Source organism: Kogia breviceps, chromosome 2 (genome assembly GCF_026419965.1).
Source record: "Kogia breviceps isolate mKogBre1 chromosome 2, mKogBre1 haplotype 1, whole genome shotgun sequence".
Taxonomy (NCBI): Eukaryota; Metazoa; Chordata; class Mammalia; order Artiodactyla; family Physeteridae; genus Kogia; species Kogia breviceps.
Window position 1 is genome coordinate 168,011,113 of NC_081311.1, and position 26,120 is coordinate 168,037,232.

At 38.2% G+C, this 26,120-nt stretch overlaps 2 protein-coding genes across 7 annotated transcripts in view; one reads left to right on the forward strand and one right to left on the reverse strand.

Moving 5' to 3' along the window:
- Positions 1–4,571, reverse strand: part of TRAK2 (trafficking kinesin protein 2) — a 64,315-nt gene extending 59,744 nt beyond the window's left edge. Inside the window, exon 1 of one of the 3 annotated variants that reach the window (XM_067026578.1) lies at positions 4,468–4,571. The gene's annotated coding sequence lies outside the window, so the exon portion shown is untranslated. Of the gene's footprint in view, positions 1–3,545; positions 3,810–4,467 lie in introns of those variants that run through there. The other 2 variants (XM_059053374.2, XM_067026579.1) reach the window with 2 other exon arrangements.
- STRADB (STE20 related adaptor beta) lies at positions 3,905–25,867 on the forward strand. Of its 4 annotated transcripts, none has more exons than XM_067026581.1 (13): positions 3,905–4,129; positions 5,600–5,731; positions 7,182–7,278; positions 10,237–10,317; positions 15,189–15,288; positions 18,912–19,033; positions 20,089–20,197; positions 21,305–21,428; positions 22,443–22,614; positions 22,900–23,004; positions 23,173–23,417; positions 24,115–24,157; positions 24,662–25,512. In XM_067026581.1, exons 3-13 carry the CDS (start codon positions 7,267–7,269, stop codon positions 24,803–24,805), a joined length of 1,257 nt encoding a protein of 418 aa, XP_066882682.1. In that variant the 5' UTR covers positions 3,905–4,129; positions 5,600–5,731; positions 7,182–7,266; the 3' UTR covers positions 24,806–25,512. The 4 variants fall into 4 exon arrangements, with proteins under 4 accessions (XP_066882682.1, XP_058909444.1, XP_066882683.1 ...); XM_067026583.1 differs by having other exon boundaries at positions 3,964–4,129; positions 24,638–25,506; XM_059053461.2 differs by lacking the exon at positions 5,600–5,731 and having other exon boundaries at positions 24,662–25,513.
- The last annotated feature ends 253 nt before the right edge of the window (positions 25,868–26,120 follow it).

Sequence of the window (26,120 nt, forward strand, 5' to 3'; positions counted from 1 at the left end):
ATAGCACAGGGTGATCAGCTTGTTGCTTTGCGATCACCTAGAGGGGTGGGGTAGGGAGAATGGGAGGGAGGCTCAGGAGGGAGGGGATATGGGGACATGCGTATGCATATGGCTGATTAGCTTTGTTGTGCAACAGAAACTAACACAGTATCATGAAGCAATTATACACCAATAAAGATCTATTAAAAAAAGAAGAAAAAAAAAGATTAGGAAGTCTGAACTTGATTCCACAGGGTACAAGTTCCTTCCTTTCTTTCTTTTCTTTTTTTAATAAATTTATTTATTTATTTTATTTTTGGCTGAGTTGGGTCTTCGTTACTGCACGCGGGCTTTCTCTAGTTGCAGCAAGCAGGGGCTACTCTTCATTGCAGTGCACAGGCTTTTCATTGTGGTGGCTTCTCTTGTTGTGGAGCATGGGCTCCAGGTGCGCGGGCTTCAGTAGTTGAGGCATGTGAGCTCTAGAGTGCAGGCTCAGTAGTTGTGGCGCCTGGGCTTAGCTGCTCCGTGGCATGTGGGATCTTCCCATACTAGGGCTTGAATCTGTGTCCCTTGCATTGGCAGGCAGATTCTTAACCACTGCGCCACCAGAGAAGACCCTCTTTTTCTTTTTTCTTTTTTTTTTTTCTACCATGAAACAATATTGTTTGGTCAGTTGGTCACAACTGGGTTCTAAGCCTTTTTCTTTTTAATTTATTTTTTATTGAAGTATAGTTCAATTACAATGTTGTGTTAATTACTGCTGTACAGCAAAGTGACTCAATTATACATATATGTATATTCCTTTTCATATTCTTTTCCATTATGGTTTATCACAGAATAATGAATATAGTTCCCTGTTCTATTCAGTAGGACCTTGTTGTTTACCCATTCTGTATATACCAGTTTGCATCTGCTAACCCCAAACTCCCACTCCAACCCTCTCCCTCCTCCCTCCTTCTTGGCAACCACCAGTCTGTTCTCTATGTCCCTGATTCTGCTTCTGTTTAATAGGTAGGTTCATTTCTATCATTTAAATTCCACATATAAGTGGTATCATATGGTATTTGTCTTTCTCTTTCTGACTTACTTCACTTAGTATGATAATCTCCAGTTCCATCCATGTTGCTGCAAATGGCATTATTTCATTCTTTTTTATGGCTGAGTAATATTCCATTGTATATATGTACCACATCTTCTTTATCCATTCATCTGTCAATGGACATTGAGGTTGGTTCCATGTCCTGGCTATTGTGAATAGTGCTGTTATGAACATAGGGGTGCATGTACCTTTTTGAATTATTGTTTTGTCCGGATATATACCCAGAAGTGGGATTGCTGGATGATACTGTAATTCTATTTTTAGTTTTCTGAGGAATCTCCATACTGTTTTCCACAGGGGCTGCACCAGCTGACATTCCCACCAACAGTGTAGGAGGGGGAACAAGTTTCTAAGAAGAAAGTGACATTTGAAAAATAAATCTGGAGTCAGAATACAGGACAAATTTCAGGAACGGAGATATCAGAGACAGAAAAATAATTAAGAAATTTTACCATGTTATGCCTGAATTATTGTAATAAAGGCATAAACTAGGTGAATAGAAACAGTAAGAGGGATGTGTGGGATTTGTGAGACAGGAAAATAGGACTTACGTGTTAAGTTGGGACTAGATGAACTTTATTGATCCTCTCCTAAAATATAATTACTTCTAGTATACACCTCAATCATTTGGCTTAACAACCTCACAATTTTCCTTGTCCCTCACTCCCCTAAGAGTGCTCTTTCTCAGACATTTGCTGCCCCCCACCTACCATCCCCCAACCTGGCTTCTCCAACCACATAATATATTCCAGCCAAAACAAAGGACTATATTTACTAGTTCCCTAGACAAACCAGGAAATTCCCAAACCAATGACTTTGTTCATGCTATGTCATCTTTAATGTCCTCCCCCCGTTCTACATACCCAAAGTCTAGACATTCTTCACACCCCAGGTCAATGCCACTTTTCCCACCAAGCTCTCTGAGAGGCCCCAACTCAAAGTAAGTGTTGTCTCCCAATACTCTCCATTTTTCTCTGAAACACTTCAAAAAACCTTGCAATTGTTCCTTATCTCCTCTGGTAAACTATATACTCCTCATTGTAAACACACCCAATTTATTTCTGTATTCCTTCCTTCTCTTTTCATAGGTACTTGTTCCCTGTTCTATTCAGTAGGACCTTGTTGTTTACCCATTCTGTATATGCCAGTTTGAACCAGTATTAGGAAATAACGCTGGAAAAATGCTTTTTAATCATCCAACCTTTAAGGTCGGTAATTTCTGAAGTAGGTACAAGTTACCTGACCTGTAACTTTGAAGTAAGGCAGATCTAGGTATGAATCTCCACTTGTTACATAAGCAAAGTTGAGCCTCAGATTATGCAACAGGGTTATTATAGTGATTAAGTGATCGAATGTACATACAGCTCATAACTGAGATGCCTGGCTGATTTAAAGTACTCAAATTTTTGTCTTTCTGACCCCCCCTCACCATATGAATAAAAATCTGCAAAATAATAAAACACTGTCTTTCATACAGTATGTGTTTGCTGAATGTCTGAGACTTGTTGAACATTACTTAATTTTAAAAACAGAAAGCTGGAATAACTGCTAAAATGATCAAGTGTCTTCATCCCTGCCCTTTCTCCCCACCAAACGTCCTTCACAATTTCTTCGCAAGTGTCACTGCACCACCATTAACATGCTATTAACATGCTGTAGCTTCCAATTCTACAGCAAAGATTTGAAGGTCAGGAAAAAATAATCATTGAAATAGATAAAACTAAACTAAACTAAACAAAACTGGAAGAGTCCGTTTCATTTTATTCCTATGGTCCATTCTAGCTTGATGAATTTCCAGTGAAAAGTTAGTTTCTGACGCAGAAACTGCAGGTTTAAATAAAAGGTTCGTGGACAAGTAACTGAGTTCACCGCTATTTTAATGACCCAGAAATCTTTTAAGTGTTTAGGAGATTATCTTTACTCTGGTTCTAAAAGGACATCTGCCAATATCCATTATTTACGCTTGTAACTAAAGGCAACCGTCTTTTAAAAGACGTGCGGTGTTTGGCTCAAAATCAATCGCAAGAAAAGCCCAACTCAACACAGAAAGAGCTCTCTCCAATACCCTCTCGTCTCGCTCACATCACAGATGGCGACCAAGGCTTAAGGTTTAACGTCCAGACACTAAAGCCGCTTATCGCTCCAGGATGGGGCACCAGGTGGGTGCTATCCGGCAGAGGATGGGATGCTGCCAATCCTGAGAGGTGCAGCTGGGGTGCACCCCGAGGCCAGAGCCCAACGCCCAACACTTCGCACTTACACTTGGGAAAACACCCGCTTCCCACTGCGGCGGCGGGGTTGGGGGGTACTGACCCGGAGAGGACCCAGTCCTCCGGTACCCAGCTCAGGCTCCGGTGTCCGCGCGTGACCTCCGAAGACCGGGAGGAGCGCGGGGTGGAGAGGTTCCTTTGCCTTCAAGGGAGGATGGCAAGGGCAAGTTCGAGTCGTGAGCGGGAAGGTTACTCACAGGAATGGTCCGGCGTCCTCCGTCCTTCGCACGCGCTTGCTCAGGGAGAAGCCTCTAAAGTGGCAGCAGACTGAGAGGAGCAGCAGAAGCGGCCGCCGCTGCCAGTAACCGCCCGGGCGTGGCAGGAACGGACGGGCGATTTCACATCATCATTCGGCGACTTCAGTTTTGCAGCTACTCCAGGTCAATGACAGCCCCCACACATTTGGGGAAGAGAGGAGGAAACCCATTCTCCCAGCAGCCTGCACGGCACCAGCGCACGACCTGCTGGGGATTGTAGTTTCCTCTAGACCACGCCCCCTAACTCTAAAGGCCACGCCCCTCGCTGCTAGCCCAGGGGCGGGGCCGGGGGCGGGGCCGCGACCCTGGGGCCAGGGCGGGGCGAGCCCAGTGCTGGAGGGCTGCTGGGGGTTGGGGCAGAATTCCAGGCCCACAGCGCCAGACGGGTCGCGCCGCCCTCCTGGCTCCGCGGCTTCTGCCGCGAGCCGGCCTTGCGCGCTCGCTTTGCCGCTGGGCGGGCCTGGCGCCCGGGCCCCGCACCGCTGGCCGCCTGAGGAGAGCCGCTGGCCGAGGTCGCCGCCAGGGTAATGAGGGGAGGCCGGGCTGGGGAGGGGAAGGGCTACGGACTGGTCGCGAAGTGAGCGAGCGCGGCTTGGCTAGCGCGCGTCTACAGAATTTCGAGGCTAGAATTCGTCGCCCCACTTCCAACCTGAGCCCGGGCAGCCGACGGAGCCGTGGCGGGCGTCCGGCTCGGCGTGGCGAGCAGCCCCTGCGTGCTGCGCGGCTCCGACTCGGCCCGGGATTCCGGGCCGCGCGGCGGCCGAGGCACCTGCGTGCGGGGTAGGCGGTGTCTGCTGGGGTTGGCGGTGCCAGGTGCGCGGGGCCCAGCTGCCCGCGGCGCCACCCCCACTCCTGCTGTTACCTTTGGCCGCACTCACAGGCACGCGGAGTCTCCAGACCCGAGGTGCCCTCCGGCCCGGCTCTGTGTGCCGCCTTCTACGAGTTCGCTGCAAAGTCCCCCAAAGCAGGACTCGGAAGGAAGCTTTTACGTAATTGAACGTTCAAGCCGCGTTTCGTCCTCGGTATTTAAGTTCAGCGTTGTGTTTTCCCCTCGTGGATTTGTTGTGTTGCGTACCTTTTTCCTCAGAACTCGATTGGAATTGGTGACAGCGCCTCTCTAGGATAGAGCCTGGCACACAGTAGGCGCTTAGTAAATATTTTTTGAAAGCCTGAGTCACTATGCTAAGTTTGGAAAATTCTACCGAGTTGTGCGTGGCTATAATTTTTAAGATTTTATGGGTTCCCAAGATAACTTTGAAAATTACAGTAATTTTAAAGCTCCGCAAAGAGAGTTAAATCTGGCTTTTTTGCATTCCCTGTAAAAAGGGCCTCTGTTGGATGCTTAAATTAACTCAAAACCCACAATTTAGTTCTGTAATTTAGATGCGCCTTCCGATTGTCACAGAAAGTGTTAACCTTTCAGATTAAAGCTTTCGGAGGAACCATTCTATTTTAGAACAAATTTAAATTATTTAGAAAGCTTTATTCTAGTTCGCTTTTTAGATAAAAGTGCAAGGGACCACACTGATATACTTGTAAATACATTTAGAAATACAAGTCTCGAGTATGATTTTTTGAAAAGGGTTTATGTTCATACCTAGTAAAAGAGCATGCAGGAGAAAATTATGACAGCAGATCTATACCCCGCCCTCCAGCGACCCCCCCCTCACCCCGTCTCTTAGCCAGGGGCAGCTGCTTCCTTGACCTCAAAATGTCTCATAAAATTATCTCTTAATAGTCTGTCACATCTAAAGCAAAATCCTCTGGGATTAAGCCACGCACGTGGGCAACCCCTTTAGTACTGACAATTCTCACAGATTGTGTCTGCTTCTTATGAGTTTTTCCAAAAAACAGATAATGTAATGGAGTTTAAAGGTTTTTTGTTGTTGTTTAAGAAAGAACTTAATTGATATTACACGGAAAGAGCAAGAAACAAAGTCCTGAGAACCAGGAAATTCAGTTAATCACGACATCCCTGATCTTTCTGCTTGTAGGAATGTATGCTCCAGGTGGTCAGGGCCTTGTCTGCCTCGATCACTAGCGAGTGTCCCCAGTGCCCAACACAGTGCCTGACCCATGGCAGCCATTCATTAAACACTTGAGAGATGAATACTTGACCGTTTCAGGTAACAGGGTAATTACTTTCTACATGCGTGTAGTTTCTTCATTTACTTGGATATTTCCTTAGAATAGATTACTAGAAGTGAGAGTTTTACAGGGTCAAAAGGGATGAACATTTTTATAGTTATCACAACATTGCCAACTTACTTTCCAAATGAGTCCTACCATTTGGTACCTTTCAGAGCATCTTCTCAAGCTCTTATTGATACAGTATTTGGTAGTTCTGAGCGCTTTCAGATAAAGTATTTCATTGATCCGAATCACCCTGGAAAGTGAGCAGGGCAGGTTTTGCATTACCCCTTTTGTAACACAGCAAACAGCAGTGCCTTAAATTGATGGTAATGAATGGCAGGTGACAAAAATAAACCATTTTGGGTTTTTTTCTTCTCCCTATTCTCTTCCTTTGGTTTGTAGTGAATATCCTGAATAAATTGACATCTTTTCTTAGCAATAAAATCAGGTGCTGCTGTATAATATCTATGGTTTACAAAAGCTTTTTCTTTCTCATTTTGTTCAGCTGTTTGCAGATGCCTTGATCAAACTTGGGGACTTCATTAAAATGAAATAACCACAATTTAGGTGAAAGAGATACTGGGTAGGTGTAAGGGAATACCCAGCACCAGCAAGTTTCGAACATTGCCACCCTTTCTATTAGGAAAGATTTGGAAACTTTTGGTGGTGCTTTTGTAGCTTCTTGAATCTGAATAAGTTACAATTTTAAACCTCTGCATCTGTTGGAGCCTTCATAAACTACTGAGATTAATACTCCATCAGTGAAAGTGGACAGGAATTATTTGTATAATAATCTGCATATCTTTCCTATCTGTCAATAAATTCCAAGAAGAATGGAAATGAGAACTAAGAATCATAAGGTAAAAAATATTCAACCTACAAAAAATATTATTTTCACATGAAAACTGAAAAAAAATCTTTTTTTAAACATGGCAAGAAGAAAATGTAATTAATTCCTACTCTGTTGCTAATCTTGACTCTTTCCCAAATTTGCTGGTCAGTGACCCCAGATGATTTAATAGTAATTAATCGGATAAGGAAGCTTTGGAAGATTCAAAGTATACTTCTAAGTAGAACCATTGGAAATTTTTGGGCATCATTTGTATTAAAAGTGGGTCCAACATTGCCTTTCTGTATTGCTTTTACATTTGCTTAGGGTTCTGTAAAAAGGTAGTATAGAAAAGATAAGGAAGAAGAGATGCAGGTTTATTGAGGCTTTGGAAATATTCAGAACCTCCTTTCAACTTCACTATGCCTTTCTGTTGTGATGTCAGATCCCAAATAGTGTTCAGTAAACAGAAATGCTCTTTAAGGACACCTGTCAGGAATGTCTGTAGTCCTTGTGACAAAGAATAGCTGTCCAAATAGTGGTGGGTTTATGGCAACTAGATCTTTAAGGAATTTGTATGTAAATATGTTATTTTGCTTCTGTTTTTATACTAGGATATTTCTGTATCTTGAAGATAAAGCAGAAATCTTCTTTGGAGTAGATGGATTTTTCTCACTTTCTGTGAACTAAAGCGATTCAATGTCTCTTTTGGTAAGTTTTTATAATCGTGGATCTAATTTTGTGTCAATAGAGTAATTAGGTGTTAGTGCAAAACCATAATAGGCATACTCTGATGGAATATTCTTAGGCTGTGAAATGTTATTTTGATCTGAAAGACTTCTGGTCTTTAAAAATGAGTAAATTATCATTGAGTTTTTGTCTCTTTAAAAAAGAGCTTCTCCTATACTTTTCTGATATACTCCTTCTATTCCTTTGTCCCATACCCACCTTTTCTCATATATTTGCTGTCCTTAGACATTCCTCTTCCATCCAGTTAGCTATGCATTATCCTTTAAATCTTTCAGAAATCCCTTTGACAAATTTCCGTCTGACTAAAGGCGAGCAAAATAGTGTGAAAAATAAGCCCCTTGACTTAACAAGACAAGAAACATTAGGATCATTGTCTAATATGATGTATAGATACTAACGTGGTTTTTGTTTATATTAAGTCCTTGGTATCTACTCTAGATTAAGTAGTTTTAGGACTTTCATTGTGTCTTATGTAGAATATAATACATTATTTGAATATTTGAATTATTAAAGCAGTGATCTTTTAAAAAGTGGTGGGTGCATTTGTATGATGATTTGTAATTTACAAATACTTTCGTATATTATATCTCTCTCAGTCTTCAAAATTGTAAGCAGGGCAGGTGGTATAATCCATTTCATTTGGAGTTTGGCCCATGATTGCAAAAAATTAGAGCCAGGGCTCAAACTCACATCTGCCAATCCACTCTATCACTTGCCAAGTCTGAGAGGCAGAACTTATGAAGTTAGGAGACTGTATTGTTAGTTAGTTGGAAAATAACTAACTTTATATATCTATAACTAGCTTTATATATCTGGAAAATACACTGAGGTGAAATATCTACCTCATTTTCTAAAGCAGGGATCAGTAAACATTTTCTTTAGAGGGCCAGGTAGTATTTGTGTGCTACGTGATCTCTATTAAGTTACTCTTGTAAAAGCTGCATAGACAATATGTAAGTAAATGCAAATGAATGTGTCTGTGTTTCCGTAAAACTTTATGCACTAAAATAGGTGGTGGGTGAGATTTGACTTGTGGACCATAGTTTGTTGACCCTTGCTCTAAAGGATTACTTAAGATTAACAATTTCATATCAATTTGTAGGTTGGATGAGATGTAAAAGGGCATTTGATAGATGGAGATACTGAGATTCAAAGGGCTGTGTGGTTGCCCAGGGCTTCCAAATTTGGGGGAAAGGACATCTTACTTAATCTATTATTTCATAATTATGGATTTTTGAAAAAATAGAATTTGATAGGGTCATTTATATTTGTTCAGTTTGTTAATAATTTTACTTTGTATTCTTCTTGCAATGAAATATTTAGAATCCTTTGAATCAAAACATTCATGTTTTCTCCTCAGTGAGGTATTTGTGTAACTGAGATAAAGTTAATGTTTTCGCTTATGAAGGATGCTTCCTCATTCCAGTTTTACCTCTATTTGACAGCTAAGAAGTGGTGTTTTCAAAGGAGCAGCAGGAACAAAATTCCAGACTCCCAGAAAGAAAGCAGGTGTTTAGCATAAACCATGTTGTTTGCATAGACAGTTTAGGCACACCATGATCCATTCTTACCAAGGAATGGTGGGAACCCTCCCAAAATCCGAGTTCCTAGATACCAGCCAAGGGTCAACCTTGCAAACAGGCCTTTCCAAGGAGAGCAGTTTTAGGCCTGCTAACCCTTTCCCACACAATAGTATGAATGATTATTGTGAAAGATTCAGGGCAAATGTTGGAAAATATATGTAAGTACCAAATATAATATATAAATGATGTAACTGGTGGCTCTTTTTTATGTGAACAACAGTATTAAGTGTCTTCAAAAACTTTTATTGTAAATTTTATTCACCGTACACAAACCAATAGAAACTTTGCAAAGGAAATGATTCTACAGCTATCTTGACACTGTTAGCTCCTTTTCTTCAGGGGCGAGTTTTACATAAAACGGTGGGAATATATGTCAAATTATTGTGGTAAGATTGATATGTACAGACTGTAGGAATTCAACTTAATCAGTAATTTAGGCTAACTGGGAAAATGATTAGTTTGATTAATGAGAAATTCTGGCATATTTTATGCTAAAGGAAGTTTGATTAAGTAAGTGACTGCAAAATAGACGTGGATGGACTTGTCTTAAAGACTCATTTGATATTATACTTTAATGTTCATATAAAAATGAATGTTAATGAGATGCTTGAAAATAATTAAAAGTCTCTTTCATACAATTTGTTTATACTTTTCTTTTGACATACCTTTTCTTCCTAAATAAGTATAACATCAGCTTCACACCACAACATGTAGGTGTTACATTTCTTTATTGACAATGTGTGATAACAGAACACTGAGTTGAAATGCAGGAAAATGTAAATTGTGATAATGGATCTAAGTCTCTTAATTTGATTTGAGTTGGTTAGAGATGTTTATCACTTTACGGAACAAAATGGGTTCCAAATATTGATATACTCAATGTGTGGTTTAATGTGGATAAACATGGTTCCCACACTTAAGGGAAAAAGAAAATCTGAGGATCAAGATAAAAACAATATGATGAGCATAGCAGAATAAATCTCTAGCTAAATATTCAGAAAAACACTGCAAAGATTATGAAAGGGTTAAAAATTAACACCAGCAGTAGACATGAATTGATATTATTACCTCCAGGATAGAGGGCAAGAATCAGAGATAGCGACAAGTAAAATTATAGCAGATACGAAATTTGTCTTCTGCATACCCAGCTGCTTCTCCGTTCTCTCCCATAATGTCTACCTCCACAGTATGAATCTTGGCTCCAGTTCAGGTTCCTGCACATTGCCCTTTCTCTCTGCTCCTCACCCCAGTCAACAGACTTTTTTGTATCCACATGTTACCTTTACTTATCTTGTGACTTATTTTTCACTTATTTAGTATATTTCTGAATTTACAGGATTGTTTCTGTACTTCACGAACACAAGTTGAATCACTCAGACCTGAAAAACAGTCTGAAACCAGTACCCATCAAAACTTGGTAAGAAAAGAGTTAAGTACAATTAATACTCCTCTTTTGCCTTCTGTGACACCATTTTACAGAATATAATTTCTGGTTCTCCTATATCTCTTTTTCTTTACTTTTTTCACTTTTCTTCTTTTACTGTTTCTTCTTCCTCTACATAAGCTATTCTCCAGAAGTCTATAATTGGCCTCTGCTCTTTTGCCTAAACAGACTCTCCCTAAGCAGTCTCACCGGCTCCTGTGGTTTTACTTGCTCAGATTTCAGATTGTCTGGAGCTACCAGAGGTTTACCTTTAGGTTGTGAGGGGACCCTGTCATCAGGTAGGACTAATGATTCTCAAGTTTTTACCTGCAAGTTTGGACTCTTTCCTGGGCACCAGATGTGTCTGTAGAATCCCTCTGGTTAGAGTTTTCAAAGACATCTCTGTGCAGTTTGAGTAAAACCTTAATCTCTCAAAACTTCACTGACCTATTGAATTTCCTGCTTTGGCAAATGAAACTCCATCTACTAAATCACCCTAACCAGAAATTTTGGAGTTATCCTCTCACTGCCTCTTCCTCTGCCCCCACATCTAGTTACACACCAAGTCTTACGGATCTGTCTCTGAAATGCCCTTGAGTCCATCCCCTCCTTCACCTGATCACTGCTACTACTCAAATCTCATCATCTCTCACCTGGACTATTGCAGGTAAACACATTGCCTCTAGTTTCCTAGACACACATATAACCTCCTCTCCCACTCAGATCAGTATTCAACACTATTACCAATACAGGCCTGTTTGTGCCACTTTCCAGCTTTAAAATTGCCATTGGTTTCCTAAAGTGTATGGGATAAAGCCTAAACTTGTTAGTGTTTTATAAGGACTCTTAATGGTATGGAATATGTCTAATGTTTGAGTTTCATTTATTGCTACTGAGTCTTAGCACATACTTTTATTTCTGCTTGAAATACCCCTCTAAACTTCTTCCTCGTGCTTAAAGAGTTGGCTCAAATATCACATCTCTGAAGCCTTTGCTCTTGTACCTTTAATTCTATTATGGTCCTACAGATCTTAGACATCCTCATAAAATGGCATTTACTATATTATCTTGCAATGATTGATGTATATGTCTCTCCACATGATCCCCATAAAATAAGCATCCTGTCTTTTTCATCTTTATCATCCCTGGGCAATGCCTGATGTATTAAATAATATTTAAAGAAACATGCTGAGAAATAAATATTTCTCTGGGATCTTTCCCTCTAAATATCTTAATCTTCATTTTATATTATAATTCTTTCTATAAAATAGAACCTGCCTTGCAGATACCTTATTCCTACAAAATAGAGTAATCCCAGTTAATCCTATTTATAAATTTATCCTGACCTTACCTTCAGTTGTCATCATTTTTGTCATTTCACTTTTTACTCACGAATACTGTAAAGTCTTCTAGTTACGTACCTTTTTGTACAATAGGATATAGTATCCAATCCTAGTTTTCATTCAAGTATTACCCTTCAGACAGGTAGTGTTTAGAAAGTAAAGTGTCTGTTGTTGACTCCTTGCTGTTACCAAGAGAGAGGCCTAGAACTCAGGAAATTTCCACAAGTGCTGCTTTTTTTGCAGGAGGGGTTATTGTGCTAGGTACACATACCATAAAATTTACCATCTTAACCATTTTAAAGTGTACAGTTCAGTGGCATCAAATACATTCATAATATTGTACAACCATCACCACCATTCATCTCTGTAACTCTTTTCATCTTGTAAAACTGAAACTCTACCTATTAAACAGTAGCTCCTCCTTCCCTTATAATTCCCCTGCCTCTTGGAAACCACAATTCTACTTTCTGTCTCTGATCTTTGACTACTCTAAGTACCAGTATAAGTGGAATCATACTGTATTTGTTATTTTGTGACTGAGATTTTTCACTTAGCATAATGTCCTCAAGGTTCACTAGTGTTGCAGCATACTGCAGAATTTCCTTACTTTTTAAGGTTGAATAATATTCCATTATATGTATATACTACATTTTGCTTATTCATTCATCTGTTGGTGGACACTTGGGTTGCATCCACATTGTAGCTATTGCGAATAGTGCTGCTATGAACATGGGAGTACAAATATCTCTTTGAGACCCTGATTTCAATTCTTTCAGGTATATACCCAGAAGTGGAATTGCTGGATCGTATGGTAATTCTATTTAAGTTTTTTGAGGAACGACCATACCGTTTTCCACAGTGGCTATACCATTCCCACAAGCAGAGCACAAGAGTTCCAGTTTCTCTACATCCTCTCCAATACTCATTTTCTGCTTTTTTGATAACAGCCATCATAAAGGGTGTGAGGTGGTATCTCATTGTAGTTTTGATTTGCACTTCCCTAATGATTAGTGATGTTGAGCACTTTTTCATGTGTTTATTGACCACATACATGTATTCTGTGGAGAAATGTCTGTTCAAGTCCTTTGCCCATTTTTGAATTGGGTTGTTTGTTTTCTGTTGTTGAATTTTAGTTCTCTCTATATTCTGGGTATTAACATCTTATCAGAAGTATGACCTACAAATATTTTCTTGATCCGTTTTGAGTTAATTTTTGTATAGGTAAGGGTCCAACTTCATTCTTTTGCATCTGGATATCCAGTTTTCTCAGCACCATTTGTTGAAAATACTGTCCTAGCTCCATTGAATGGTCTTGGCACACTTGTCAAAAGTCATTTGACCATATATGTGAGGGTTTATTTCTGGGCTCTTTATTCTGTTCTCTTGCTCTATATGTCTGTCTTTGTGTCAACACGACACTGTTTTAATTACTGTAGCTTTGTAGTAAGTTTTGAAATCAGGAAGAGTGAGTCCTCCAATTTTGTTCCTTTTTCAACATTGTTTTTGCTATCCAGGATCCCTTGAGATTTTAATAATATTAAGTCTTCCAATCTTTGAACATGAGGTATGTTTCCATTCAGTATGTCTTCTTTAATTTCTTTCAGCAATGTTTTGTAGTTTCCATTGTACAAGTCTTTCACTGCCTTGGTTAAGTTAATTTCTAAGTATTTTATTCTTCTTGGTGCTACTGTAAATGGTATTGTTTTCGACTTTTTTTCCCAGATTATTCATTAACCAGGTCTTTTGCATTTTTAGTTCAAAAAGTTATTAAAAAGTTTGACAAGGACAAGGACCCTGCCATGATTTTTGCTTTCTAATTCTCTAACTAGTCATGAAATCAAAAAGAGAAGTGAGCTTAGTTTTAAGATGATTTACTCTTAGTAAACCTGTATTGTCTTCTTGTGATTACCATGTAAGTGTCCATAACTCGTCTGTGTAGTGATTTGATACCAGATCTTACTGGGCAACAGCATCAAACTTGCCCCTTTATCCTTTTTTCCCTTTTTTGAAAATTGAGTCAATGTTTGACTATTTCCGTTCGTGTTTCTCATCTGAGTTTTACTATATTTGCAGATTTAATATCCTAGGTGTAACTGTCTTTGGTTTGGAGGTTTGAACCTATTTAAAACAACCTGTTTTGAGCTTCAGCTACTTAATTACAACCTAAGTGCTTCTAGTTTAAAGAAGACTATTTCCCTATTGGAGTTGATGGAAGCAAAGTAGAGGTTGATTAGCCTTATTTCAGTCCATCATCTGGTAACCTGATGCCATTTTTTTCAAGCAGTGAACTGTAAGCCTCAGTTCATTCTGTGCTCTAGCCTTTCTGACAGACTTATAGCTTATCACTTTAAACATTTTTTAAACTGCTGTGTGCTCTTCTTTCTCTCTCTTATATGTGTTCTTTAAATCTGAGTTTAAGACTACTTGTTCTAAAGAAATTGCATTGATTTATTTAGATTTCTTTCTTCATTGGGATTATTTCCAATTGTATGGTAGAATTTCTTTTTATAGCCTTTCATCCCTCTTGCAGATTATTCACCTTTTACCATGAGCTTACAATTATATTTTTCTGCTCTCCTAAAAGCTTGGGGAACATGTAGAATCAAATGTAAAAAACAGTTAGCAGAATTCCTAGTACATAGTAATGTCATTCCTAACTCCCTTCTTCCTTCTCTTTACCTTGGAGGTAGTAACAAGATTCTTGCCACCTGCTGGTGCCTGTAAAGGCTGCTAAGTGTCTTTTGGAGTACTGATGTCCTTTTAGAGATCCTCATGGCTATCATATGATGCCAGTGGTGTTGGCCTCTTCTTTCTCCTGTGTGCATGTTATTTCAGTGCCACTGGGATCTGGTGCAAACCTAGCACTCTGACTCCATAGTATCCCATGAAAGGCCATAGTGGTACATGGTCATTAACTCAGGACTTCTGTACCCTATCCTGTTCTCCCATCTCTTGAGGCTTATTTTTCTTTCTGACCTCCCTTCTGATTCATCTCATCTTTGAAAAACTTCTTCAGCTTCTTTTAAGAGGTTTTAGTATGGAAATTGTTCCGTGACTGTTAACACCTCCATTAGCTGAGCAGATACATGTATGTGTAATGATTGTAACTGACAACCATTTGAAGCAAGAGCACCAGAATAGAATAGTCCTCATACGTCCTTTCATTTCTTCCCTTGATATATTTATTAGATACCCTGAAGAGTCAACAGCCATTCTTAGCAACTCCTAAGAATGCTTCCTGGAAATTGTGCTGAAAAGTATTCTTCACTACCTGTAAATCTGTTTTTCTAGCCCTCTCCGCCTTCACAGGCTGATATCTTTATAACTAGCATCCCTTATTAACTGTTGTAAATACTTTTTGGATCTTAAAACAGTCTCTTAAGCTACCTTTTCAGTGCCTTCCTAATGAGCACTTGTGTGTTTGAAAAGACAATATCAGTTTTTTACATTGGAGTAGCGGACCAAATTGGGACACCAAAAAGTTTATACCTATTTTGTTTTCATATTTTTAAAACAATGCAGGTTGATGAGCCAACCCTTTCCTTGTTGCCTCCATCCACTAGAGCCAATGAAGTGATCTGTTCCACCAACGTTTCTCACTATGAACTCCAAGTGGAAATAGGTAATCATTCTGGATTGCATATAATTGATTCTTCATTGTTAGAAATGAAATTGATGACAAAAAGATTACTTTGTAAGCAGGTCTCTGTTGTTACTCACAGCATAAAACTAAATGTTAGGGCTTCCCTGGTGGTGCAGTGGTTGAGAGTCCGCCTGCTGATGCAGGGGACACGGGTTCGTGCCCCGGTCCGGGAAGATCCCACATACCGCGGAGCAACTGGGCCCGTGAGCCATGGCCGCTGAGCCTGCGCTCCGCAACGGGAGAGGCCACAACAGTGAGAGGCCCGCGTACCACAAAAAATTAAAAAAAAAAAAAAAAACAAAAAACTAAATGTTAATTGTGTCAGTCAAATGGATCTGTTAATTTTATCTGTCCTAAAACAGTAGCCCAGATTTTTTTCAAGATTACCTTCTAGAATTTTTACTTTTTCACTGAAGTACTTGTAGAGGAGGAAGACACTAAATAATCTAAGCATTTGTTATTTTTATCTTTATTGTGGGGAACTTCTGATCATTTGTCTGATTTAAACCAAATCATGTAAATCTTTTCAGTTACAGTCCTTTAACCAAATTACTTTCTTTTTTTTTTTTTTTTTTTAAATTTTATTTATTTATTTATTTTTGGCTGTGCTGGGTCTTCTTTTCTGGGCGAGGGCTTTCTCTGGTTGCAGTGAGCTGGGGCCACTCTTCATCGCGGTGCACGGGCCTCTCACTGTCGCAGCCTCTCTTGTTGCGGAGCGCAGGCTCCAGACGTGCAGGCTCAGTATTTGTGGCTCACGGGCCCGGTTGCTCCACGGCATATGGGATCTTCCCAGACCGGGGCTCGAACCCGCGTCCCCTGCGTCGGCAGGTGGACTCTCAACCACTGCGCCACCAGGGAAGCCCAAATTACTTTCTTTTAACTTAAAACCTTGCCTAAAATCCCATTCGTAGTAAAAACTTTTTTCAGTTAAGTTTGGAACTGGCTGAGTTATTGTTTTTAGCCTTATTATACCTGTGAAAAGTTGCTCTGAGTATTCAGAAACATCTCTTAAATAATACAAAGAAATACTATCTTAGGTGCTAGGAATATAAAGCCATGTAAAACACTTGAGGAGTTCACATCCTCTCTGGGAAGACAAACATGAAAGATAGCTTTGTCTTATGCACTGGAAGGTCCTATAGTAGAGGTGTGCTAAGTGTTATGGGAACAGAGAAGATGGAGCATTCACCTGTTCATCTCGACTCTTCTAGGAGTCAAGGAAGATAGCAAAAAGGGGCTGGATCCTGAAGCATGAGGAAAAGTTTACTAAATATTCTAGTCAGGGTTTTTATTCAAATAACAAAAAATAGTCCTGACTACTTAAACTGAAAGAATTTTTTGAACAATTTTGCTAACTCACAGAATCATTGGCTAGAGAAATGGGCTTGGAAGAAACCAAGAGAAACTATGTGACTAGAACCGTAGCCTGGGTCACAGCATAAGAGCAGCCTAGTTAATGTACTTTAACCCCACTAGATGATATTGGACCCCACTGGTGAGTTCCAACTTAACTGAAAAAAGTTTCTACTAAAAATGGGATTTTAGGCAAGGTTTTAAGTGTGAGTTCTGACTACCTCTGCTTCTTTTATCACTCACTTCATCCTCCAATTGACCAAGCTTAGCTTATGTCATTGACCCTCCCATGCCCAGGTCAAGGTGACCAAAAGAGAAATAAGGATTTGACCTTTTCTAAAATAGCACTGGTGGAAAATGCCCCCAAATTAGAAAGGACTTTTCAGATGGTTTCAATCCAAAAAAGGTAAAAAAATAATTACTCCAATAGGTGACTGAGGAAGGACTATCACATAGCTGCTCTGTGCCTAGACTCAGGAACATAGGGAGAGTAGGCAGTAGGAGGAGGTAAATCTGAAAAAGGAGGCTTGGAACACATTGTGAAAGACCTCATATGGGATATATATATAGAAGTTCAGACTCTCTCTGTCAGCCCCGCAACGTACCAACTTCATTACTCGGTGGATTTAAGGAAAGGTTTGGAATTTATCGTCTCTACTAGAGAGACATTGTGGAATAGTGATGATGATAATAATAGCATCTAATCGGCATCAGGCTGAACATTTTATATGTATTTTTTCATTTCACCCCTTTAAAAGCCCTCCCATTTTGCAGATGAGGATACTGAGGCTCTGAGAATTTAAGTAATAGTCATACAGTTAGTGATTTGAAAGCAAACTGTTGTGACTGTAAGGTCTAAGATCTCAGCTGCTGCACTGTAGTACCTTTCTTTTGATAAAATGTTGAATTTAGAAGGACAACTGGCAGCAGTTCCAGGCACCAGTCTGGAAGATATAGTATACCAGGGATTTACAGCCAGAAGTACCATCGTCATCACCTGAGTCTTTTTAAAAATTGCAATGCCTATATCCCGTCACAGACCTCCTGAATCAAAATTTCTGGTGAATAGGACCTAGGCACAGGCTTTTGAAGTAGTTCCATCAGTAGTTTTGGTGCATGTCCTGATCCAGAATGCAGGGCATAGTGAGGAAGTCACTGCATCTATCCAGAGAACAAGGACAGGTCTTGAGCTAAGGCACGTGATGCTTGTCACTGGGGAGGAAGGGATGAATTTCAGATTAACTGCATTTCAACAATAAAAGTGATAGAACTTGGTGACTGTGGAGAGAGGGAGGAAACTAACATTTATTAGGTGTCTATTAATAGATTACCATTCTAGGTGTTTTTAATTTAAAAACTGACAACACCAAATGCTGGTGAGTATGTCAAGTAACTGCAGTACTTTTACGTGGCTTGTGGGAATGCAAAGAGGTTCAGCCACTTTCAAAAACAGTTTGACAACTTCTTATAAGGTTAAACGTACACGACCTAGCAATCCCACTTGCAGGTATTTGCCAAAGAGAAATGAAAACGTATGTCTACTTAAAGAATGGTTTTGGCATCTTTATTTGTAGTCACAAAAAACTGAAAACAACCGAAGTATTTATCAGTTTATGAATAGATAAAAATAAATTGTGGTATATACATATAATGGATTATTACTCTGCAATAGGAGAAATTAACTTCTGAAACATGGATGAATCTCAAAAGCATTATACTAAATGAAAGAAGCCAGACACAAAAAACTGTACTCTCTATGATACTATTTACATGACAAACAAAAATCACATCAGTGGTTGCCAGGGACTGGGAGTAGGGGATTGCTGAGTAACATTCCATTGTTTGAATGTAACAATTTGTTTACCAAGTCACAATATTAACCATTACATTAGGTGTGTAATGGTATATTGTGTTTAATTCCTACTCCTCTATTTTGAGCATCTTTTCATGTGCTTGTTGGCCACTTCTGTGTCTTCTTTTGTGGCTTACCTATTTAATCTTCTGCCTAATTTTTAGTTGGGATGTTTGTCATTTATTATAGAGCTATAAGAGTTTTTTATATAGTACTCTGTGTTTAAGTCTTGTCAGATATAAATACTGATTAATACTTTCAATCAGTGGCTTGCCTTCTCATTTTCTTAACAGTGTTTTCTTGAAGAGCCAAAATTTTAAATTTTTTAATTTTGATTAAGTCCAAATTATCAGTTTTTTACTTTAGTCATTAACACAAGTTTTACATCTGATTATAGGAAGAGGATTTGACAACTTGACTTCTGTCCATCTTGCACGGCATACTCCTACAGGAACACTGGTCACTGTAAAAATTACAAATCTGGAAAACTGCACTGAAGAACGCCTGAAAGCTTTACAGGTAACAATACACACACAAAAAAACCCATTTAATTTAATGTCTATTTGAGGAGATTACACCTATAAGAATTTTTTTTCACAAATTAGTAGTTCTGTTAGAGAAAGGTAGATTTCTCTTCTAATAAATATGCAATTACCGAATTGGAAAGAATACTTGGAAGCCAGATCCATGAAAGAGCAAATATATTCAAACTTTGGTAACCACTATAAGTTCCTTCAAATTAATATCATATTTGGAACACTGGTCTGGAATTTATTTAAATACCCCTCGTCAGTCCAGTCACAAATAATCGTATAGGGAAATAGAAAAAACAAAAGCAAACAGTTTCCTTTTCATCCAGCTAAGTAAAACTAGCTTCTGAATTGATAAATTTTAACAGATTGCATTTCAGGAATATTATAATACCATTTCAATTGTCACTAATCATTTTTGATATAAAGAGGGAAAGGATTTTGTTTTGATATTATCCTAATTTTGTAACTATTTATATGTGCACATGTATATTGCACAGAAGAAGACTGGAAGAAATTATACTGAAATGTTAACAGTGGTTCTATGATTTAATGTTAGAAGTGACTTTTATATTCATATTTTAATGTATTTTTTAAATGTTTCTATCATAAGAACACAGTATAGTTATTGACTATGACCTCTGGAGTCACAGACTATCTAATAAGTTCACATCCTATGTGCTTTTGGACAAGTTTTCTAACTTGTTTCTAAGTATCCTCTTCTGTAATGTGAATTATAATGTCATATACTTTGAGTAGTGGTTGTGAGATTTAAAGACATGATAGCACTAAGAACAGTGCTTAGTATTAATAAGCTGCCACTACTGCTGTTATCTTCATAATGAGGAAAAAAGTTGGTTTTTTTTGGTTTGTTTTGTTTTATTATTTAAATCTACTTTATTGTTACTTACTTTTCCCTTTTTTAAAAAAATTTCTTTATTGGAGTATAATTTCTTTACACTGGTGTGTTAGTTTCTGCTTTATAACAACATGAATCAGCTAAAAAGGTTTTTAAATGTCTTGTCTCTTGTGTTTCTATACTAGAAAGCAGTGATTCTATCCCACTTTTTCCAGCATCCCAATATTACAACTTACTGGACTGTTTTCACTGTTGGCAGCTGGCTTTGGGTTGTTTCTCCTTTTATGGCCTATGGTAAGAAAACTCATTTTAGGTAAAATAATTCATGGTTTAGCCTGGATGCTATAATTAAGGATGAGTGTGGTCTTAGATTTATGATTCACTACTTTTTATAAATCTGATGGCCAATTCTAGATTTCCATATATATATATATATATATATATATTTTTTTTTTTTTTTTTTTTTTTTTTTTGCGGTATGCGGGCCTCTCACTGTTGTGGCCTCTCCCGTTGCGGAGCACAGGCTCCGGACGCGCAGGCGCAGCGGCCACGGCTCACGGGCCCAGCAGCTCTGCGGCGTGTGGCATCCTCCCAGACTGGGGCACGAACCCGTGTCCCCTGCATTGGCAGGCGGACTCTCAACCACTGCACCACCAGGGAAGCCCCATGATATATTTTTATATCTGGTTCATGTTGAATTTTAGTCTTCAGAAATAAAAGTAGAATCAGTCTCATGATCATTGAAACCACCACTTATTGCTTCTCCAAGAAGTCAATCCTTTGAACAAGCTGTCTTTTTCCCTTCAGTTTCCTTCCTCTCTCTCAGTGGAGAGCTGCTGTTACTCTTCAAGCAAAAGTAGTTTTTCTACTGGTGCACACCATCCCTATCCTTGTTTCTCTGCATTGTAAACTTATTTCACTGTATTGTAAACATCTGTGTGTGTACCTGTCTCTTTCACTGGATTTGAGCTTCTAGAGGGCAGGATCATGTATGTATTTTTCATTTTGGTATCCCCAGGTGCTCATAAAATACCTAGCACAAGTAGTGTTCAGTAGGTATGTTGAATAAATAAATGAATGGATTCTAGAGCTTTGATTTTTAGGATAGCTTCTGTGAATTGCCTGTGGATTTAAAATATATGTTCTCACACAGTATATATTTTTTCAGTAATATGGAATATTGTTAATTCACTTTCCTAATCTCTAGCATGTCATTAGAAAAGTCTTTTTAAAGATTGGTGAAGGAAAATTACCTTGGCATAAGAAAGTGGTTAGACTCTAAAATGTGATGTGTGTGCATGTGAGCGTGTGTGTGTTTATGGTTGATAAGAACATTTAAAACATAGCTGGAAGCAAAATCACTTTCAGTGTTCATCTAAAGATTTCAGGGGTTTCTTTCAGGTTCAGCAAGTCAACTCTTGAGGACTTACTTTCCTGAAGGAATGAGTGAAACTTTAATAAGAAACATTCTCTTTGGAGCAGTGAGAGGGTTGAACTATCTGCATCAAAATGGCTGTATTCACAGGTATTTACTTATTTGTATTTTACAAAGTGAAAGAATTTGAGAGGAAGAAGTCTTTTAGGGAGCTTTTAGGAAGGAGCAATTGAGTGTTAGAATGGAGGACAGGAAACTTGCAAATGAAAACTGAGGGAGGAAGGGACCAGTAGGTATAGTAGATGCTTACATTTTATAGTTCATTCACCAGAAATGTTCAGACCACCTCCTCTGTGCCAAGTGCTGTGCTCCGTGCTGGGGTGGAGTGCCTGTCCTTGCAGACATCATGTCCCAATAATGAGGGTTACAAGAACCTATCTGTTTGGGGTATAAGCTGTGGGGAGTGGGATCCTAGTTAACTCTTGTGTTTTGTTTTTTCCTTAAGCAAATAAAGAGCTGCTTTATCTGCTTTTCAGTTTTATGTCATGTTTATATCATATACAGATTGTAACTAAACCTTTGATTTCTTAAGTGTTCTGTAGCACTTTGAGATTACCATACTAAATATCAGTTCTCTTGTTGCCAAAGTGTAGGTGCAGTAGTAATTGGCTGAATGTTAAAAACAATGCTGTTCTAAGATACATTGGGACTTTGTTTTCCTTTTTAATTAAGTTGCTTTTAAATAAGCTTGTTTTCTTATTGTTTGTTTCACCTCAAAGCTTTTTTCTTACTGTTTGTTGTTTCTTAGCAGCATTCTGCTTAACTGAGGATTTCTAGCAGACATATTCTAATTAATCAAGGTTTTATTATACTTTCCCAGACTGTTGGCCATCCTGCTCTATTAGTTTCCATTTTCCTTGTTTAGGATGAAAACCAAGGCTCTTTTATAATTTATTTGATGAAGGACATTTTTACATTAGACATATCTTTATAAATTTTAATACCATGAGAGGCTATCTTTTATTGGATAATATTGCATTTAACTTTATAACTTCTAAGGAGTATTAATTTCCAAGGGAATACATGGATTTATTCTGACCAGATTTTTATTCTTTCTTCATTGGCCAATTTCTTAGTATTTAGGATTGTTTCTTTTTGTTCTAGGAGTATTAAAGCCAGCCATATCCTCATTTCTGGTGATGGCCTAGTGACCCTCTCTGGCCTGTCCCATCTGCATAGTTTGGTTAAGCACGGACAGAAGCATAGGGCTGTGTATGATTTCCCACAGTTCAGCACATCAGTGCAGCCGTGGCTGAGTCCAGAACTACTGAGACAGGTCAGGTGTGGCCGTTGCATTGAGTTGTCTATGCGTCTTAAGTGTCTTCTGAGTTTGACTAAAGGACAGTTGTGCCCGATGAAAGGCCTACTGCAAGACTTTTTTTATTCTTTCTTGTCAAAATTATTATATTAGGAATTTTTAAATGTATAACAAATATTAGGTATATCTTGATTTCTCGAGTTTTTTTCCATTATTATTCACCACCCTTTATCAAAAAAGCATATGTATGTAACTTTTTAAAGGGTATTTACACTAAAGGACTTCAAATTAATTGTCCTACAGGATTTACATGGATATAATGTAAAGTCAGATATTTACAGCGTTGGGATTACAGCATGTGAATTGGCCAGTGGGCAGGTACCTTTCCAGGACATGCACAGGACTCAGGTAAATGCTGCTAAAATCCCTGAACTACTTTCCTTTCATAAGATCCCTTACATTCTAGATAATTTCTTCTAAACATCTTTGCTGTAGACTCTTAGGACCTTTATTGTTGTTGTTATTGCTTTAATTTTTTGCCTAAAAAGGATTGAAGGAAATTTTTCTTTCTTTTAGATGTTGTTACAGAAACTGAAAGGCCCTCCTTATAGCCCATTGGATATCAGTATTTTCCCTCAGTCAGAATCCAGAATGAAAAATTCCCGATCAGGTGTAGACTCTGGGATTGGAGAAAGTGTACATGTCTCCAGTGGAACTCGCACAGTAAATAGTGACAGATTGCAAACACCGCCCTCAAAAACATTCTCTCCTGCCTTCCTTAGCTTGGTACAGCTCTGTTTGCAGCAAGAACCTGAGAAAAGGTAATATTGGTCACTTCTAAATAGCATAGAACATCTGTGTCTTGTATTTTATAGAAGTTTTATGACATTTCCTTCTTGCCAAATTCAAATCTTTTATCAGTCTTTTCATAAAAAAACTGTACAGTAGCCTAATCCAGAAAATACCAATGCTAAAAGCAAGTGGAGACAATGAGCAAATGGGAAGAATACTAGATTAGAAGTCAGAAGACTTGGGCTTCAGTCTCAGCTGTATCATTTCCTAACCAAGTCACCTTGTAAAAATCAGTTAATCTTTCTGGACGTTAATTACTGCACTTATGTTAAGACATTTTAGAAACTTCCAAGCAGTACAAAAGTGTTAGTTGCCTGTATTACAATAATTATCACAGATAACTAATGCATTAGCGTTTTGGAAATAAGGTGTGTGTCTTTTAAATCTTTTTTAAGCCCCTTAAGGCCTAGTATAGTTCCTTATAGTTAGTAAGTGTCTAATAAATGTTAAGTCACAGACTAATTGAAGGTTATCTCTAGAATTAATTCTTCCCATTAGTTAAGGTTGAAGCTAAGAATTGGGCTTCCTTACCTATATTTTTTCCTTTTAATTTTTGTGTATTGAGTTTTATAGCTCTAAACCTAAGTTCTAACATAGTTTACACCAAAAAAATCTACATTCTAATATGAGGTCTTTTTAAAAATAATTTTTTCAAAAAAATTTCAGGCCATCAGCAAGCAGTTTATTATCCCATGTTTTCTTCAAACAGGTGAGCTGATCTATCTTTGTTGTCTAGATGTTTTTTAATACTATTAAAAAGTCACATCATTTTGTTGGCTTAATGGGACAGTTTGGTTACTAAGATTCTTAATAATTTTCTTATAAGGTAAAGTTAAAAAGAAGAAAACGTTTTTGGTAGTTTAATTATAGACTCTCTAAAATATTTCCATTCTGCAAAACAAAATGAGTAAAGACAAATGGAATATCATCATGTGTTACTTTATCCTCAGCTTATATTTTGATTAATGTAGAGACATTTTATTTTTCTGTGTTGGCTAGAAATGATGTAAAGGCAAAATAATTCTGATAAAAGTCAGTGGCTGTTACTTCTTCTTGTTTTCGGATGACCAGAATCAAAGGCATGTTTAAGTGAAAATACCTAAAAACAATTTAAACACATTTAACATGATTTCTTTAACAGTTATTTTTTACTAAAAAAAACTAATGTATTGAATTTATGTACCAACAGCCTTATTTTGAGTTTCTTTAACAGATGAAGGAAGAAAGCCAGAGTTCAATACTTTCACTGTTGCCTCCTGCTTGTCACAGGCCATCAACAGCTCCACCTCCAGTGTCACCTTGGACTGAGCCGGAATGGGATTTTCCTGATGAAAAAGATACAAACTGGGAATTCTAGGGCTGCCAAACCCTTTTATGTCCTATATACTTGACACTTTCTCCCTGCTGCTTTTTCTTCTGTATTGCTCGGTACAAATACTAGAATTATACTTGAAAATACAGTTGGTGCACTGGAGAATCTATCATTTAAAACCACTCTGTTCAAAGGAGCATGAGGTTATAGCCCCTTTGGTTAGCTCAGAGTGCTATTATAACTCCAGGGAAACTTTGGAATTATTAATCTAACTACATTTAATGTCATCTGTTCTCAGAATTTTTTCCCAAGCTGTGACTAGCTCTTCTTTTTGATCTCTCAGTATAATTTTTGAGCCAGTTAAATTTTTCAGCATTTTGCTGCCCTCAGGGGAATGAGCCCTCAGAGGACATTGCTTCCAAGTACATTTTTTACTTCCAGATTCACTAGCCTTTTTAATCAGCTATTGTTAAACCAACAGGCTAGTTTATCCTGGCATCAAACCTGTTTTTGATAGAAGGGAAACTGTTTATACTTTCCCATTTTCATGTGTTAATTCTTACGGTAATATCAAACTGAGCCTCACTCACATTAAATGATTCACTTGAAATATATAGAGAAGTTGTGATTTGCCTTTTTTTTTAATTGTTAAGGGGCTAAAGTAACACTTTTCTACTTATGTAAATTATAGATCCTAAATTCATGCACCCCGTGGGAGCTCAATAAAGATTTATTCAATTGAGTTTATACTTAATAATTTTCTTTGTGTGGTTTGACAAAGCTAAAACATACATACTAATTTGTTTTGCCAAGGAAGGCTCTTTCTCAAACAGATTTATTTATATAACCTGTTGAATTGGGGACAGCCTGGTATTTGATTCAATGGAGGAAGATTTTTCCAGCCCTTTATATGATTATTCTTGCTCCTGTAGGAGATTCAACTTACAAGGACATAGAGAACTTAATAGTTTTAACTTATTAGCAAAAGAGATATGCTGTCTCGAAAAGAGTATGTGGTTTGGACTGTGATAAGTTGGGATTTACCTCAATTAGTAGATTTTCTTTATTTGCACACTCTTATTTAACATTACATTAAAAATTATTTTGAAATGATTGTTTTAATACTTAAAAATGAAAACCAATGAGATAGTAATATACAGACTAATAGTCTGAAACAAATCTTTTCGTGTTTATTGGCCAGCCCCCCTCAAGGATATTTGGGTTACTCCATCAAGCAAGCCACAAAGACTTGCCAAGGTGGAGGAGAGAAAGGAGATGAGTACCAGTGGAGGCATTGAGATCACCTGTAGTGGGGGCTGTAGCTCATTCCACTAACCTTCTCATTTCCCCTCAGCAAGAG